This window comes from Sinocyclocheilus anshuiensis, unplaced genomic scaffold (genome assembly GCF_001515605.1).
Source record: "Sinocyclocheilus anshuiensis isolate Anshui unplaced genomic scaffold, SAMN03320099.WGS_v1.1 scaffold332, whole genome shotgun sequence".
Classification (NCBI taxonomy): domain Eukaryota; kingdom Metazoa; phylum Chordata; class Actinopteri; order Cypriniformes; family Cyprinidae; genus Sinocyclocheilus; species Sinocyclocheilus anshuiensis.
Genome location: NW_015554181.1, coordinates 1,145,175 through 1,158,726, shown reverse-complemented (window position 1 = coordinate 1,158,726; position 13,552 = coordinate 1,145,175). Strand labels below are relative to the sequence as shown.

The 13,552-nt window shown below is 37.2% G+C and overlaps 1 protein-coding gene across 3 annotated transcripts in view; it reads left to right on the top strand.

Annotated features, from left to right (window-relative positions):
• Positions 1-13,552, top strand: part of LOC107671034 (bicaudal D-related protein 1) — a 40,970-nt gene that overhangs the window by 1,495 nt on the left and 25,923 nt on the right. For all 3 annotated transcript variants that reach the window (XM_016463875.1, XM_016463874.1, XM_016463876.1), the window contains exon 2: positions 3,642-3,857. In XM_016463875.1, the coding sequence (XP_016319361.1) occupies positions 3,642-3,857 (216 nt within the window). The remainder of the gene's footprint in view (positions 1-3,641; positions 3,858-13,552) is intronic.

Below are 13,552 nucleotides of genomic sequence, written 5' to 3'. Positions count from 1 at the left end.
TGAATAAAACAAAAAACAATCGGGATGCTTTACTTGTGTTCCCAAAATATCAATAATCAAGTAAAGCTTTATGTTTTACTCCAGGGCTGTGATTGATTTTACAGGCATGTGTTGTTTACATGTGTATGCAGTCAATCTGCTTTTTAATTATTAATCAGGATGTATCATAATCACTTAAATGAGTGGAACACATTTAGTCACATACTGTTAGCCTCTACTTTCTTCCTCACGCTGAACAACTGAAGAGTTCCCAACTCCAGCTGTTCTCAAAATTCTTTCTAATTGCACAAAAATATGCATAAATCCAAAGGCAAATGGTTTTTAAGACTCGTGTTATGTTATAAGCACTTTTATACAGTCATAAAAATAAAAAAGCATGTCAGTGATGGTGGATGCCATCATGAAAACATTAGAAGCAGAGCTAACGGCTGTTTGTCAAAACCCCAGCATTTACAGTCAGTGATGTGGACTGCGTGAAGAAGATGTTGACTGAGTTGAATCTGGTTCAGATCTATATGGGCTCTGATGGTCGTTTCAGCGATGCTGCAAGCAAAGCTAATGTGCTTTGGCTCTCTTCAGTCGTCTGAGGGCCAGACGCGCGTCAGATTCCTGGCGCTTCTCCATGCAACTGTCCCTCCTGCCCGGTTCACATCTTTGACTTAAACCCCTTGACTTAATCCACGTCCTAGTTCGCTATTTTTTCTTTACTCATATTTTCGGACTAATTTGAGGAAGCCTTCACCCTCTAACAAAAGCAAATAATCAGCACTGAAATGACTTCTAACAGTTAATTGCATTGATAGCCTTCACAGTGGATTTCACAGCCCTTAATCAGTGCCGGATTTCATTTTCTGCAATTATAGCAAGAGCTCTCAGCGGTGCCTGGGACTCAACCTGACTGACCCTTTGTGACAAGAGAACTTTATGTCTCAGACCATGAAATTCAGATGTCTGGCTATTATGGACTAACACTGGTCTGCATTACAGCTTATTCTGGCCCACTAAAGACCATACACTCTCAGAAAAAAGGTACGAAAGCTGTCACTGGGGTGGCAGCTTTTCAAAAGGTACAAATCTGTACCATATATAGTACCTTAAAGGTACATATTAATACTTAAATGGAACATTGTAGTACCTAAATGGTGTAATTTAGTACTTTTGAAAGGGTACTATCACACCCCTGTGGACTGTTGACTGTTGTAGTTTCTCCCTCTGTGTCCTTATTTGGTTGTTCCTGTTCTCATTATTAATTAATCACCTCATTGTGTTCACCTGTCTGCCCCTCGTTATCTGCCCTATATCAGTTCCTGTCTCTTGTATTTTAGTTTGTCGGTTATTGTGAATGTTACCCCGTGTGTGTGTGTGTTCTTGACCTGCCTGGATGTTACCTGTTGTGGATATTAAAGTGCTTATTGGAATTCTTGTCGTCTTCGTCATCCCTGCCTGTTTCCACACACCGTGACCCTGACAGAATAACCGACCCAAAGTAAAGTATAGCGGCGTCTTTCCCCTTGTTTATTTTTCCGGTTTTTGTCAGTTTTTATTTTCGTGTTATGGATTACCCCTTTTCATTCTATCAAGTTGGACTTAACGCCACCACACGAGCACAGTTGTCCGGGGATGGTCCTCGAGAGAGCCGCGCCACCTTCATCGAGTGGGTGCTGGTGTCCTGCAAGTCCCATCTGACCATGGACATCGCTGACAACAACACCAGCCCCACTCAGGACCCTGAGCCCAGCCCACCATCTCCCCGCAGTACGGAGCATAAGCCTGAGCCCACCGATGACGGTGAGCCATTTCCCGCCGCGATCCAAGAGCTGGAGCGAAGCCCCGCGGCTGAGAAGAGGATCGCCTCGGATATTGAGCCCAACACGTCAGACCAGGTGCGAGAGCCGGCGACAGTGTTGTCGAGCATAGGAAGGGCTCCTGATCCCCAGTTTAGCCCAGGAAGGGCTCCTGATCCTCAATTCAGCCCAGGAAGGACTCCTGATTTCTTGGTAATCCCAGGAAGGGTTCCTGATCCCTCGGGCCTCGGTTGCCAGAGCCCTCGGCTCCACCCTGGCCCCCCGGATCCTCGGCATCCCCCTGGCTCGTTGACTCTCCGTCTCCTCCTCGGGCTCCTGCTCCGCCGCCGTTGGTCGGCCCCCTGGAGTCGGCAACTATCCCTCCTCCATGGCTCCTCCCACCGTCGGCTCCACCGTGGGCCGCTGTTATGGCTGTGGCCTGGGTCCTGCTGAGCTCCTCCTGCTCCGGGTCCCTCCTGTCTCCTCCCTGGCTCCTCCCTCCTTCGTCGCCCCCCTGGTCTCTGTCTGCCGGCCTCTTCCCGGATATCCGTCCTCTGCTGGAGCCTCCACCTGTCATATCTGCCTGCCAGCCGTTTGCCTTCCCCTGTCACCATCCCACATCCACTCCTTTGTCCTCCTCCTAAGTCCCCCTTCGTCCCTCCCTCTGTCTCCACGGTGCGAGGACGCGCCTTCCGGGAGGGGGCGATCTGTCACACCCCTGTGGACTGTTGATTGTAGTTTCTCCCTCTGTGTCCTTATTTGGTTGTTCCTGTTCTCATTATTAGTTAATCACCTCATTGTGCTCACCTGTCTGCCCCTCGTTATCTGCCCTATATCAGTTCCTGTCTCTTGTATTCTAGTTTGTCGGTTATTGTGAATGTTACCCCGTGTGTGTGTGTGTTCTTGACCTGCCTGGATGTTACCTGTTGTGGATATTAAAGTGCTTATTGGAATTCTTGTCGTCTTCGGCATCCTTGCTTGTTTCCACACACCGTGACCCTGACAGGTACCACCCCAGTAAAAGCTTTTGTACCTTTTTTTTCGGAGAGTGCGTGATCAAAATATAAGGGGACCAATCATGCTGCTGTTTTACATTACATTTAGAGGCGGGGTTATTTAAATGAGTTGATGCCACAATAGTTTACCAGCGTGGAGAAAAATCAGATCATAGAACACAGAAATGTCCAAAAGTAATATATTTCACAAATATTCTTGTTTAATGATTTATGAAAGAAGTCTCTTATGCTTGCCAAGGCTGCATTTATTTGATCAAAAATGTAGTAAAAAATTTAAAATATTATTACAATTTCAGACAACTGTTTTCTATTGTAATATATTTTAAAATGCAGTTTATTCCTGTGAAAAAGATAAATTTTCAGCATCATTACTCTAGTCTTCAGTGTCACATGATCCTTCAGAAATCATTCTAATATGCTGATTTGCTGCTCAAGAAACATTTCTGATTATTATCAATGTTGAAAACAGTTGTGCAGCTTCGTATTTTTGCAGAAACGGTGATACATTGTATTTTTTAGGATTCTTTGATGAATAGAAAGTTTAAAAAAGCAGAATTTATTTGAAATCGAAATATTTGGTGACATTATAAATGTCTTTACTGTCACTTTTGATCAATTTAATGCATTCTTGATGAATAATAAATAATTTATTTTAAAAAATCATACCGACTCCAAAACTTTGGAATGGTGTTGTTCAAAACAGTAGTAGTTTTATTATATTACAAGTTTATTTGCTACTCAGTGCCTCAAACAAAACTATGAATATCTATTAAAGATTTAACTTTGGTAAATCCAGTGACTTCCTCAATATATGTGAATGACCCTGTTTTTCCTCTTCCAGCTCCTGGAGCAGGAGAAGCATGAGCTGCGGCGGCGTCTGGAGAGCCGTGAGGGCGAGTGGGAAGGCCGGGTGGCCGAACTGGAGACAGATGTGCAACACCTGCAGGGGGAGCTGGAGAGACATCAGGTGCAGCTGCGAGAGGCCGACCGCGACAAGAGCCGAGCCATCAGCGAACTGTCAGAACAAAACCATCGACTGCTGGAGCAGCTCAGCAGGGTGAGTGACACCTTCAGCCTGATACAGTTCACAGTGGGTCAGATGAGGCCAAAACAACAGCAGAATACAGCTCTGTAAACCTTAGACTTCATGATTATGGAATGTTTTGGAGACTTAAGGAGGCTCGTCCAGTGGTGTTTTTCTTTATTTTCTGCTGGAATTTTTTTTCTGTGACTTTGACGGAATGTAGCCTGTTTCTGTGGTGTCACAAAAAGGCAAGGCACATTTATTTATATAGCACATTTCATAAACGCTAGTCATGATGAAGAGAAAGAAAAATAGAAGACGAATAAAACTGACAATTTTAAGTCAGCAATAAGAAATTTGAAAAATGAGAAATATAAATAAATAAATATTTGATATAAATATATGCAATTCAATATAAAAATAGATTGCAATAAATAAAAAAAAGAAAAGGGAAAAAACTAAATAATAATAATAATAATAATAAAGCAAGGTCCTGGGGTTTTGATTTCTATAGATAAAATTTTGTCCTGAAAAAAATGTCCTGTATGCTCTGGATAAAACTGTCTATTAAATGCTAAATGACACCATTTCTGTAGCTACACTTGTAGAGCATTGTGTTAGAAAAGGCTAAATAAATTATATATATTAAAAAAAAACAGAGAAAAAAAAGAAAGAAATGTATATTTAATATACATTTATGCAATCTAATATTCAAATGATTTAAAATAAATTTATGAAAGAAAAAGAACACCAATGATGGATGAACACTGATAAAACACATCCTGTAAGCTTTAGATAAAACGTTCCACTAAATGTAAAATGCCATGAGTGTCAGACTCTGTTCCATGTTTTGTGTGTGTCCTGCTCCCCATGTGCCTTCCCATGCCCTTATTTGGTTCGTTTCCTGTTCCTCCCCTGATTAGTGTTTCATTGCTCCCAGGTGTGTCTCGTCATCCCCTCCTCCTGTGTGTATAAATAGTGTTCCCAGTCCCAAGTTCTCTGTCCGCTGTTAAACGTCTTCCTGAGTTCGTCTCCCTTGGTTCCTGAAAATAAAGTCTTGGTAAAGTATTCTCCAGCGTCTCCTTGTTCCTCGTGTGTGTGCATCGTGACAATGAGGCTATTAGAGGAATGGTCCAGAGTAGTTACCTGGTGATGCTTATGGTTCATTCCTTAAGGAGATCGAACCAGAAACCTTCTGGTTAGCAGCCTTGAGCCTTAACTACCTCACTGCACAACAAAGGCAGCCTGCATGGAAAACACTCATTGATAAAGCAGTGTGCTCAAGAAAAGCCAGAATGATTATTCAGCTCATTCCTTGAATTGAAATATTGATTATGGTGGGCTGGAAATCCATACAGAGGCAGGTGGAAAACAACACACATGCTATGAATAAATTTCATGCTACGGCACAGAGAGAGAGTCCCCTCACCTTCCTGAGACACTACCTTACGCAAGCTCATCAAAATTACTCTACGCTCCGCTCCGTTTTTAATAATTCAACAGCTGTGCAGCTCAATATTATGCAATCTACCTGTCTGACAGTCCAGCAGGGCGACCTTGAAAATGCACAGGACATTTTTTTTAAACTGTGGCCAATGAATGAGGCTGATGAAGAAGTACACTTTTCAAAAACACTTTTTTTTTTTTGTATTTTTGTGTTTGAATATAATTGAAAATCTGTCAGTCTGTCAGTTGTTGCACTTGAATGTGTTTTGGCCAGCAGACACAATCTGTTCGATAATAGTTTTTTAAAAAATTAAACAATTTTGCAGTTTTGCCTGAGTCACATTTGGCTGTGTATGGTAGTTTAATACAGATATTTTTATTTTAATTCTTTAACCCAAAAATATGCCACAGGTACTGATAGTGTTTCAGACAGGAGGGAAAAATGAGAATGCAACAAATAAAGAAAATAATTAATTGCAATCATGCATAGAACGTATAGCAAAATATATATTAAAAACTATTAAAAACTTTGTTAATGTTTGTAATTTGATTTGATTTTGATATTTTCTCTGTAAATTTTAATACAAATTTTAGTCATTTTGTTGTTTTGTCATTTTGTAAAGTTGTTTTATTAAGTTTTTGTTTTTAGTTTATTTAGTTTTGATTATTTTAGTAATTCAACTTATACTAAACAAAAATGAGAAATAAAATAAGTCTAATTTTTTACACTTTATTTTAAGTTAATGTTTTTTTTTTAAATAATGAAAATGCTCCTTATGGTTTTAGTTATAGTTTAAGTTAACTATAATAGTTGCTTACCAAATCTTTTGCTGTTGACATCAACATCCATTTTATTTTGATGCAAATTAGGTGGTAATATGGCTAATATTAATGCAACATCTGACTTAGTGTTGTTTGGCTGGTTAGCATCATCAGTTAGTTAGTAGTTATGACATAACTAGACCATTTCTGCAGGTAAAATGCATCTTTCTTCATTGATGGATATTTAAAGGCAAATACACTGCAACAACTTCACTGTTATAGGCCTGGTTAAAGATAAAAATAATTAAAATGAAGAAAAAAAAATGTTCGCATCATAATGTATGCATAACATCATATAAATATATAGGTCTGGATATCAATAACACTGGTTGAACACTGCGGGTTGAAATCACTTCGAAACATGATGAAATTCAAAATGATGAATCACTGATGTTGAATGAAGACCATAATTTCTGAGCAATGAAGGGAAATTGGCGTTTATTGATTTGGCAGGAAATTGAGATTTGCAGGTTAAATGCCACATTGAGTTTAGGTTGCGCTTCTGTGTGCGACTCTTGTTCATTCTCATTGAGTCTCATTGATTTTGCCCCGGGACGGCTGTGGTGTTGTGGCACTGATGCAGCTGAGGTCAGACAACAATCTCTTCCTGTATCTAAACAGCCGTGTTGCCCTGACAAACCACTTTGAACTTCAGTCTTAATGACTTTAACGTTCAGATTTACTGCAGCTGTCCATAACATGCTTTAACACTGTCAGTCCTGGTCAGTTTCATTCACGCACACACACACACACACACACACACACACATGTCCCGTCATTAGCACATGTGATGCTATTAATATACACACACAAATGGAAGAAGAATCAATGGTGATAAACTAATCAAGACTGGCAGCACAAGGGCTTCCAGCTGAGGGCAAAAACACAAAAAAAAAAAACAAATCAAAACAAAACAATGGACAGAAAATAAATCATGAAACCCTTTTATCCACTGGGAACTAAAATGTGACCCTGGACTGACGAATATTTGTCTTTGTTTTAATCAGCTCACTTCATTTTGATCAAATTCTCAGAAAACAAGACTTATGGAATTTTGCTTTTCAAATACTGTATCTTGATTTAAGAATCTTTTGGAAAGTAAGACAAAAATACTGATGAAGAGCATGGCTTTATTCAGTGTGATCAGAAGGTAAAGTGAAAGTTACTCCCACTGTTCTGGCAGCACAGCTATTAATACCTTAAGCTTTTTTTGTTGTTAAATGCATTAAAAATTAATAGAGATCTGTTGGAAGTTGTATTTTCAATATTTGAAGTGTTATTATGCATTGCATGACACATATTGATGTATTGTGTTCCCTTCCATTTTTTTCCTTATATGTGACCCTGGAGCACAAAACCAGTCATACGGGTCAATTTTTCGAAATTGAGATTTATACATCATATGAAAGCTGAATAAATAAACTTTCCATTGATGTATGGTTTGTTAGGATAGGACAATATTTGGCCGAGATACAACTATGTGAAAATATGGAATCTGAGGGTGCAAAAAAAATCAAAATATTGAGAAAATCATCTTTAAAGTTGTCCAAATGAAGTTCTTAGCAATGCATATTACTAATCAAAAACTAAGTTTTAATATATTTACAGTAGGAAATTTACAAAATATCTTTATGGAACATGATCTTTAGTTAAAATCCTAATGATTTTTGTCATAAAAGAAAAATCTATAATTTTGACCCATACAATGTATTTTTGGCTATTGCTACAAATATACCCCAGCGACTTAAGACTGCTTTTGTGCTCCAGGGTCACAAAAGAATAATAAAAAAAAAAAAATAGTGCTTTTGACAGATCTATTTAGTTGACTCACATTGGATGAAGACTCATTGAAGACTTATTAATTTATTTTGGCTGACCAATACATAATATGTTAGTTTAGTATAATTAATATAATTATAGTTTTTAATCATATTTTGAATTGATTTTTATTTTTTATATTTTCTGTTTTAATTTTATTTTTGGTTAAAGTTTAGTAATTTGTTTGTATTTGTTTTACAGTTTTTTTGTATTTTGTATTTATTTTATTTCATTTATTTATTTTAGTTATTATTATTTAATTATTTTTGTATTTCAACTATAAACTTTCAACTTTTGTATTTGCAACTAACTGAAATATAATAAGTCTAAGTTTTTATGTTTATTTTATTTCAACAAAGCAACAAAAATTTCCCCCCCCCCCTTTTTAAAAATAGTTTTTATAGTTTTAGTAACCAATAATAACCCTGCCAATTTCAAAATACACATATTTTTAATTGGCTGTCAATTAAGCCTTTTAAAAGTCTAAATGGTGTATATGACATCTATCATCTAACTACTAGAACAAACTAGTCAAATATTGACCACATGGTCATATAATCCAGCAAAATATAAGCAAACGACTTGCAGTAAGAGTCATGGTTTGGCTGGTAAACTTTGGTAGTGTTTTTTTTTTTTAATGTAATTAAGCTAGTCGGCTGCTGACGGTGATGTTCTCTAAAGCAAGAAAGAGGCTCTGAATATAAGACAACTAGATGGGCTTGACAAATCTTCTAATGGATCTAGAGCTGCAAACTCAGATGACCTTCCTTCTAAGGGACAAGAAACAGGAAGTGACATAAGGCAGAGAGACACATGGATGAACTCAGGTGGGATTAGGCTTGAATCCAGATCCTCTTTACCAACAACATTACATCCAGTCGACTGAAACAGAGCAAGAGAGGACAGCAAGAACTGTGTGATGACTTACATATACAACAAAAACAACCTGAAGAAAAGAAAATCACAAATGAGATCTCATTAGTATCTCAGCTGTATCTTCAAGACAGCATTGAGATTAATTAGGAGAAAATAGAATCTCCTGCTTCTCAGACGTTTCGTCTGAGAAAAGCCCTGAAGAAGAGTTTCAGAAGAGAAACTGAAAGAATTTTTCTCAATATGACTTTATAGTTCTGTATTTTTAATATATGCAACAATTGCATTTTTATTTCTCTCAGTGGTCTTTTAGGAGAAATGTCTGAAACAAAGTTGACATATAAATAAAACATTAGAGCAATAATATTTTCTTTTGGAGAGACAGTGACTATGGCAAGCCGTTTTATCTATAAAACATACTAGGTATCTATTTTTCATGATATTAGTATTTATTTTAGCTACTAGTATCTATTCAATTAAGTACTTAGTACTTATTAATTAGCTACTAGTGAAGACTCATTGAAGACTTATTAATTTATTTTGGCTGACCAATACATAATATGTTAGTTTAGTATAATTAATATAATTATAGTTTTTAATAATATTTTATTAATTAGCTACTAGTGATTATTCTTTAGCTACTAGTACCTTTTTAAACCTACTAGTACCTATTAAATATATACTAGTACTTAGTATTAGATACTATTACTCATTTCTTAGATACTAGTACCTATCAAATAAATACTAGTACTGATTATTATATACTAGTACTCATTCACTGGTTACTGGTACTTATTTCAATAGTGACTACTAACTATTAAATTTATTACTAGTAATACATTTGGTTTTGACTAGTATGTCTTCCAATAGCGACTAGTACATTTTGTATATAACTAGTAGTTACACATTAGGTACTATTACCTATTATTAGATCTTTGCATCTTTACATTAGATACTAGTACACATATACTGTATTAGACAGTAGTACTTATTCCAAATGTTACTAGTAATTTTTTTAACTAGTAATATTTTTAATTGAACTCTACAGTGGTGATTCTGACTACTCACAACATAAGACAAGTTTAAAAAAAAACAGCTGTGTATAATAAGATTTGTTACTAGTAATAATTACAAATTAAATAGGTACAAGTATCTAATGAAAGGTAACAGTATTTAATAAATGTATATACTATTATCTAATAAATACTTACTAGTAATATTTAAAAAGATACTAGTCACTTTTGGAATACATACTACTTAGTATGTATATTATACTACTGTCTTTAAAAAGTTACTAGTATCTAAAGAATAAGTACTAGTAACTAGTAGAAGCACTAGTACTTAATGGAATAGATACTAGTAGCTTAAAAATAAGTACTTGTAGCATTAACTAGATACTAGTACGTTTTAAGGATTAAATGTTAAAATAGCTTGCCATACAGAGACACCATAACTAGATAATGAAGTAGAGCAGCTAGTAGGTAAAACTTAGAAAATACAGACAGCATAAATGTTTAGCTAATGTACTGAACATATTGTGTTGTGGGCACAACAAAATAGACCTACATTTCATTACCAAGATGGGGTGATTCTGAGCCTTTAATAAATTATTGCATTGATTATATATGTTCACTGGTACGCTGCATTGGAAATGAATGGCAAAGCAATATCAGTAACAGGTCGGGGGATCACCACAGTGCACTGATGCTGTGCTCAGACAGCAGGTTTCAGAAGAAGAAGAAAATCTCTGATCCCTGCTGGGACGTATGATTTGAGTCAAGTTAAGAACCAAGTAAAACAACGGGAAATACTATGATGCTAGTATATTGCCAGGGGGTTGCTACGCAGTCGGTGTATGGAGTGAAAACTGTCTCAATACCTTCCACAGATATGATCCACACACGTGCATGGTAATTCACAAATGTGCACAAGAGATCCACACTCATGCATGGTAATCCACAAATGCACACAAGAGATTCACACGCATGCACAACAATCCACAAATGCACACAAGAGATTCACACGCATGCACAACAATCCACAAATGCACACAAGAGATTCACACTCATGCATGACAATGCACAAATGCACACAAGAGATCCACATGTGCAAGACAATCCACAAATGCACACAAGAGATCCAAATGTGCACGACAATCCACAAATGCACACAAGAGATCCACATGTGCCCGACAATCCACAAATCCATGCAAGAAATTAAGGCTGGGCGATTTTCCTTATTTTATCAATTAATTCGAATTTAATGTTTTGCCACGATTTTATTTTTTAGAAATCGAGGAAATGTGATTTTGAATAGAAATATTACCAAACGTTATAATTAGACACTTTGACAATATACCAATGATAACAGTAAAGAGAAGAGAACGATCCAACCGCATGTCGGCGCACGTGATTAACCACTCAAGTGACGCGCTCTGTGAAGGACGATAAATATAGCGCTAGGCGCCATTCACACAGAATGCACTTTTGTGTTGACAAGGATGCGACGCGGGCAGTGGAATAGGAAAAAATGCAAGATGGGAGTGAACTTCTTTTAATTTGAGCGCTGTGTTTTTAGAATGCCGTTTCAAGCATGAGACGCTGCAAGAGATGCGAGCGCAACAGTCAAACACATGTTTACATAGAAAAAACTATGGAAAAGCAATTGAATAAAAAACCTGTGAAGAACTACTACTGTATGTCTGATATTTCATGTTTGCATCATGGTGACAGGCTGAAAGCTGCTGTTGTTTTTACAGAACATTTATAGTTAAAGGGGTCATATGATGCTTTTTTAAAGATACCCTTTAATAGTCTACTTGTGTTGTACCTTTAGTCATTTTGAATTTTAATTACCTTGACTTTTGAGATTTTTTTTTTAAGCATTTTCCTCTTATTATTTCTGAACACATAATATGTATAAGACAAGTTTGTACAATATGTAGTTGTAGTTCATGCATCTTTTCTGCAAAGATATTTAACAAGTGATTTGTTTAACATTTACATCATGTTGACAACTTCATGTGTGGTGCACTTGGAATAGAATAATAAGAGAGGGTCAATAAAGAAAAAGTTACTTGAATCATGTTGTAGTTATATTTTCAAGCTGACTAGTTAAAAATCGTAAAAAACTAAATCGAGAATCGGACAAATGTTCTGAAAAAAAATCGAGATTTACATTTTTTGCCAAATCGCCCAGCCCTACAAGAGATACACACTCGTGCACAACAATCCACAAATGCACGCAAGAGATAAACACAGGCTCCGTTCATAAATGCATGCATTAGAATGTGTATCTATATAAACATTAATGTCTTTACTCAAAATGTATAGTGTATAAATGTATAAAATGTATAATTTTCACTTCATAAATGAAAATGATACAAAGAACCTAAACGATAAAAAGGACCTACACCCCTCTCTTGATCAGCGGAACCCCTGTGTGCAGTTTCAAGTACCTTGGAGTGTACATCTCTGAGGACCTCTCTTGGTCTGCACACATTCAAGCTCAGGTGAATAAAGCCAGGCAAAGACTGTACCATCTACGACAGCTGAGGAAATTCAGGGTTTCGCCAGCAATACTGAAAACGTTCTATTTCGGGGACATAGAAAGCGTATTGACTCAGTGTATCTCAGTGTGGTATGGGAACAGCTCCAATCAAGACTGCAAAACCCTGCAGAGGGTTGTGCTCTTAGCTGAGCGTATCTCAGGGTCTGCTCTCCCCTCTCTGTAGGACATCTACTTCAGATGCTGCAAAAATAGAGCCACAAAAATCATCAATCACCCTAACTTTCTGTTCACCCTGCTGCCATCTGGAAAGCGCTTCCGATGGCCAAAACTGAAAGACTTAGGAGAAGCTACTTCCCTCAGGCCATCAGGCTCCTAAACTCAGCCTCTCAACATCTACAGGACTTCATTAACACACTCACCACACCCGTTACTTGACATTGTCGCTGCACACAGCACTTTCTGGTTACGTTGCTGCTATGTAACAACCTGCACTGTTGTACTTCACTTCAAATTCTTCTCTGTACATACCTCAGCATATTCCTCACTTGTTTATGCCTGTTTCTTTAAATATTTATTATATATTCTCCTTTCTAAGATTATTGTGCAATGCCCTGTACTCTCAGGCTCTTTATTTTATTTTGTACAGTCTTATTATCTTATCTCCATGTTTATTACTTTCTTTGTCTTATACTTTGCACAATCTATGAAGCAGACCTAACTTACATTTCACTAGTGGTTATGTATCATATATACAACCGAGTATGTGACAAATAAAAATCTTCAATCTTGAATAAGGGTGTGCTTGGAGGTTGCTAGGTTGGTTTCTAGGTGGTTCTTCGTGTAAAAAGAGTATTGCAATGCAGTTGCTAGGGTGTTCTGGGTGGTTGCTAGCTGGTTTCTTCCTGTCTGGTGTGAATAGATTATTTCAATCATGACAACCCTTGGAAGATTTTAGCATGGTGATGGATATAACAATGTTAATGTATTTGGTCTTGGCAGAATACATCTGCTACACTGCTGCTGAATTGCTGCTGCTGTTGGTTATTGCTGCAAGCAAGTACAGGAACTTGCTACTGCCAATGCATACGGCGATACGGTGCTGTGAGTATTTAAGACATGCTGCTGCTGCACAAATAGCATATAAAATAACCCACAGCAGATCTTTACAGGTGGAGCTGGGGAAGGTGGAGGGTTTCAGAGAAACTCTGAAAGCGCGCTGCAGGAATCTCAAGTGAATGCTAGCCAGCCATATAAATGCA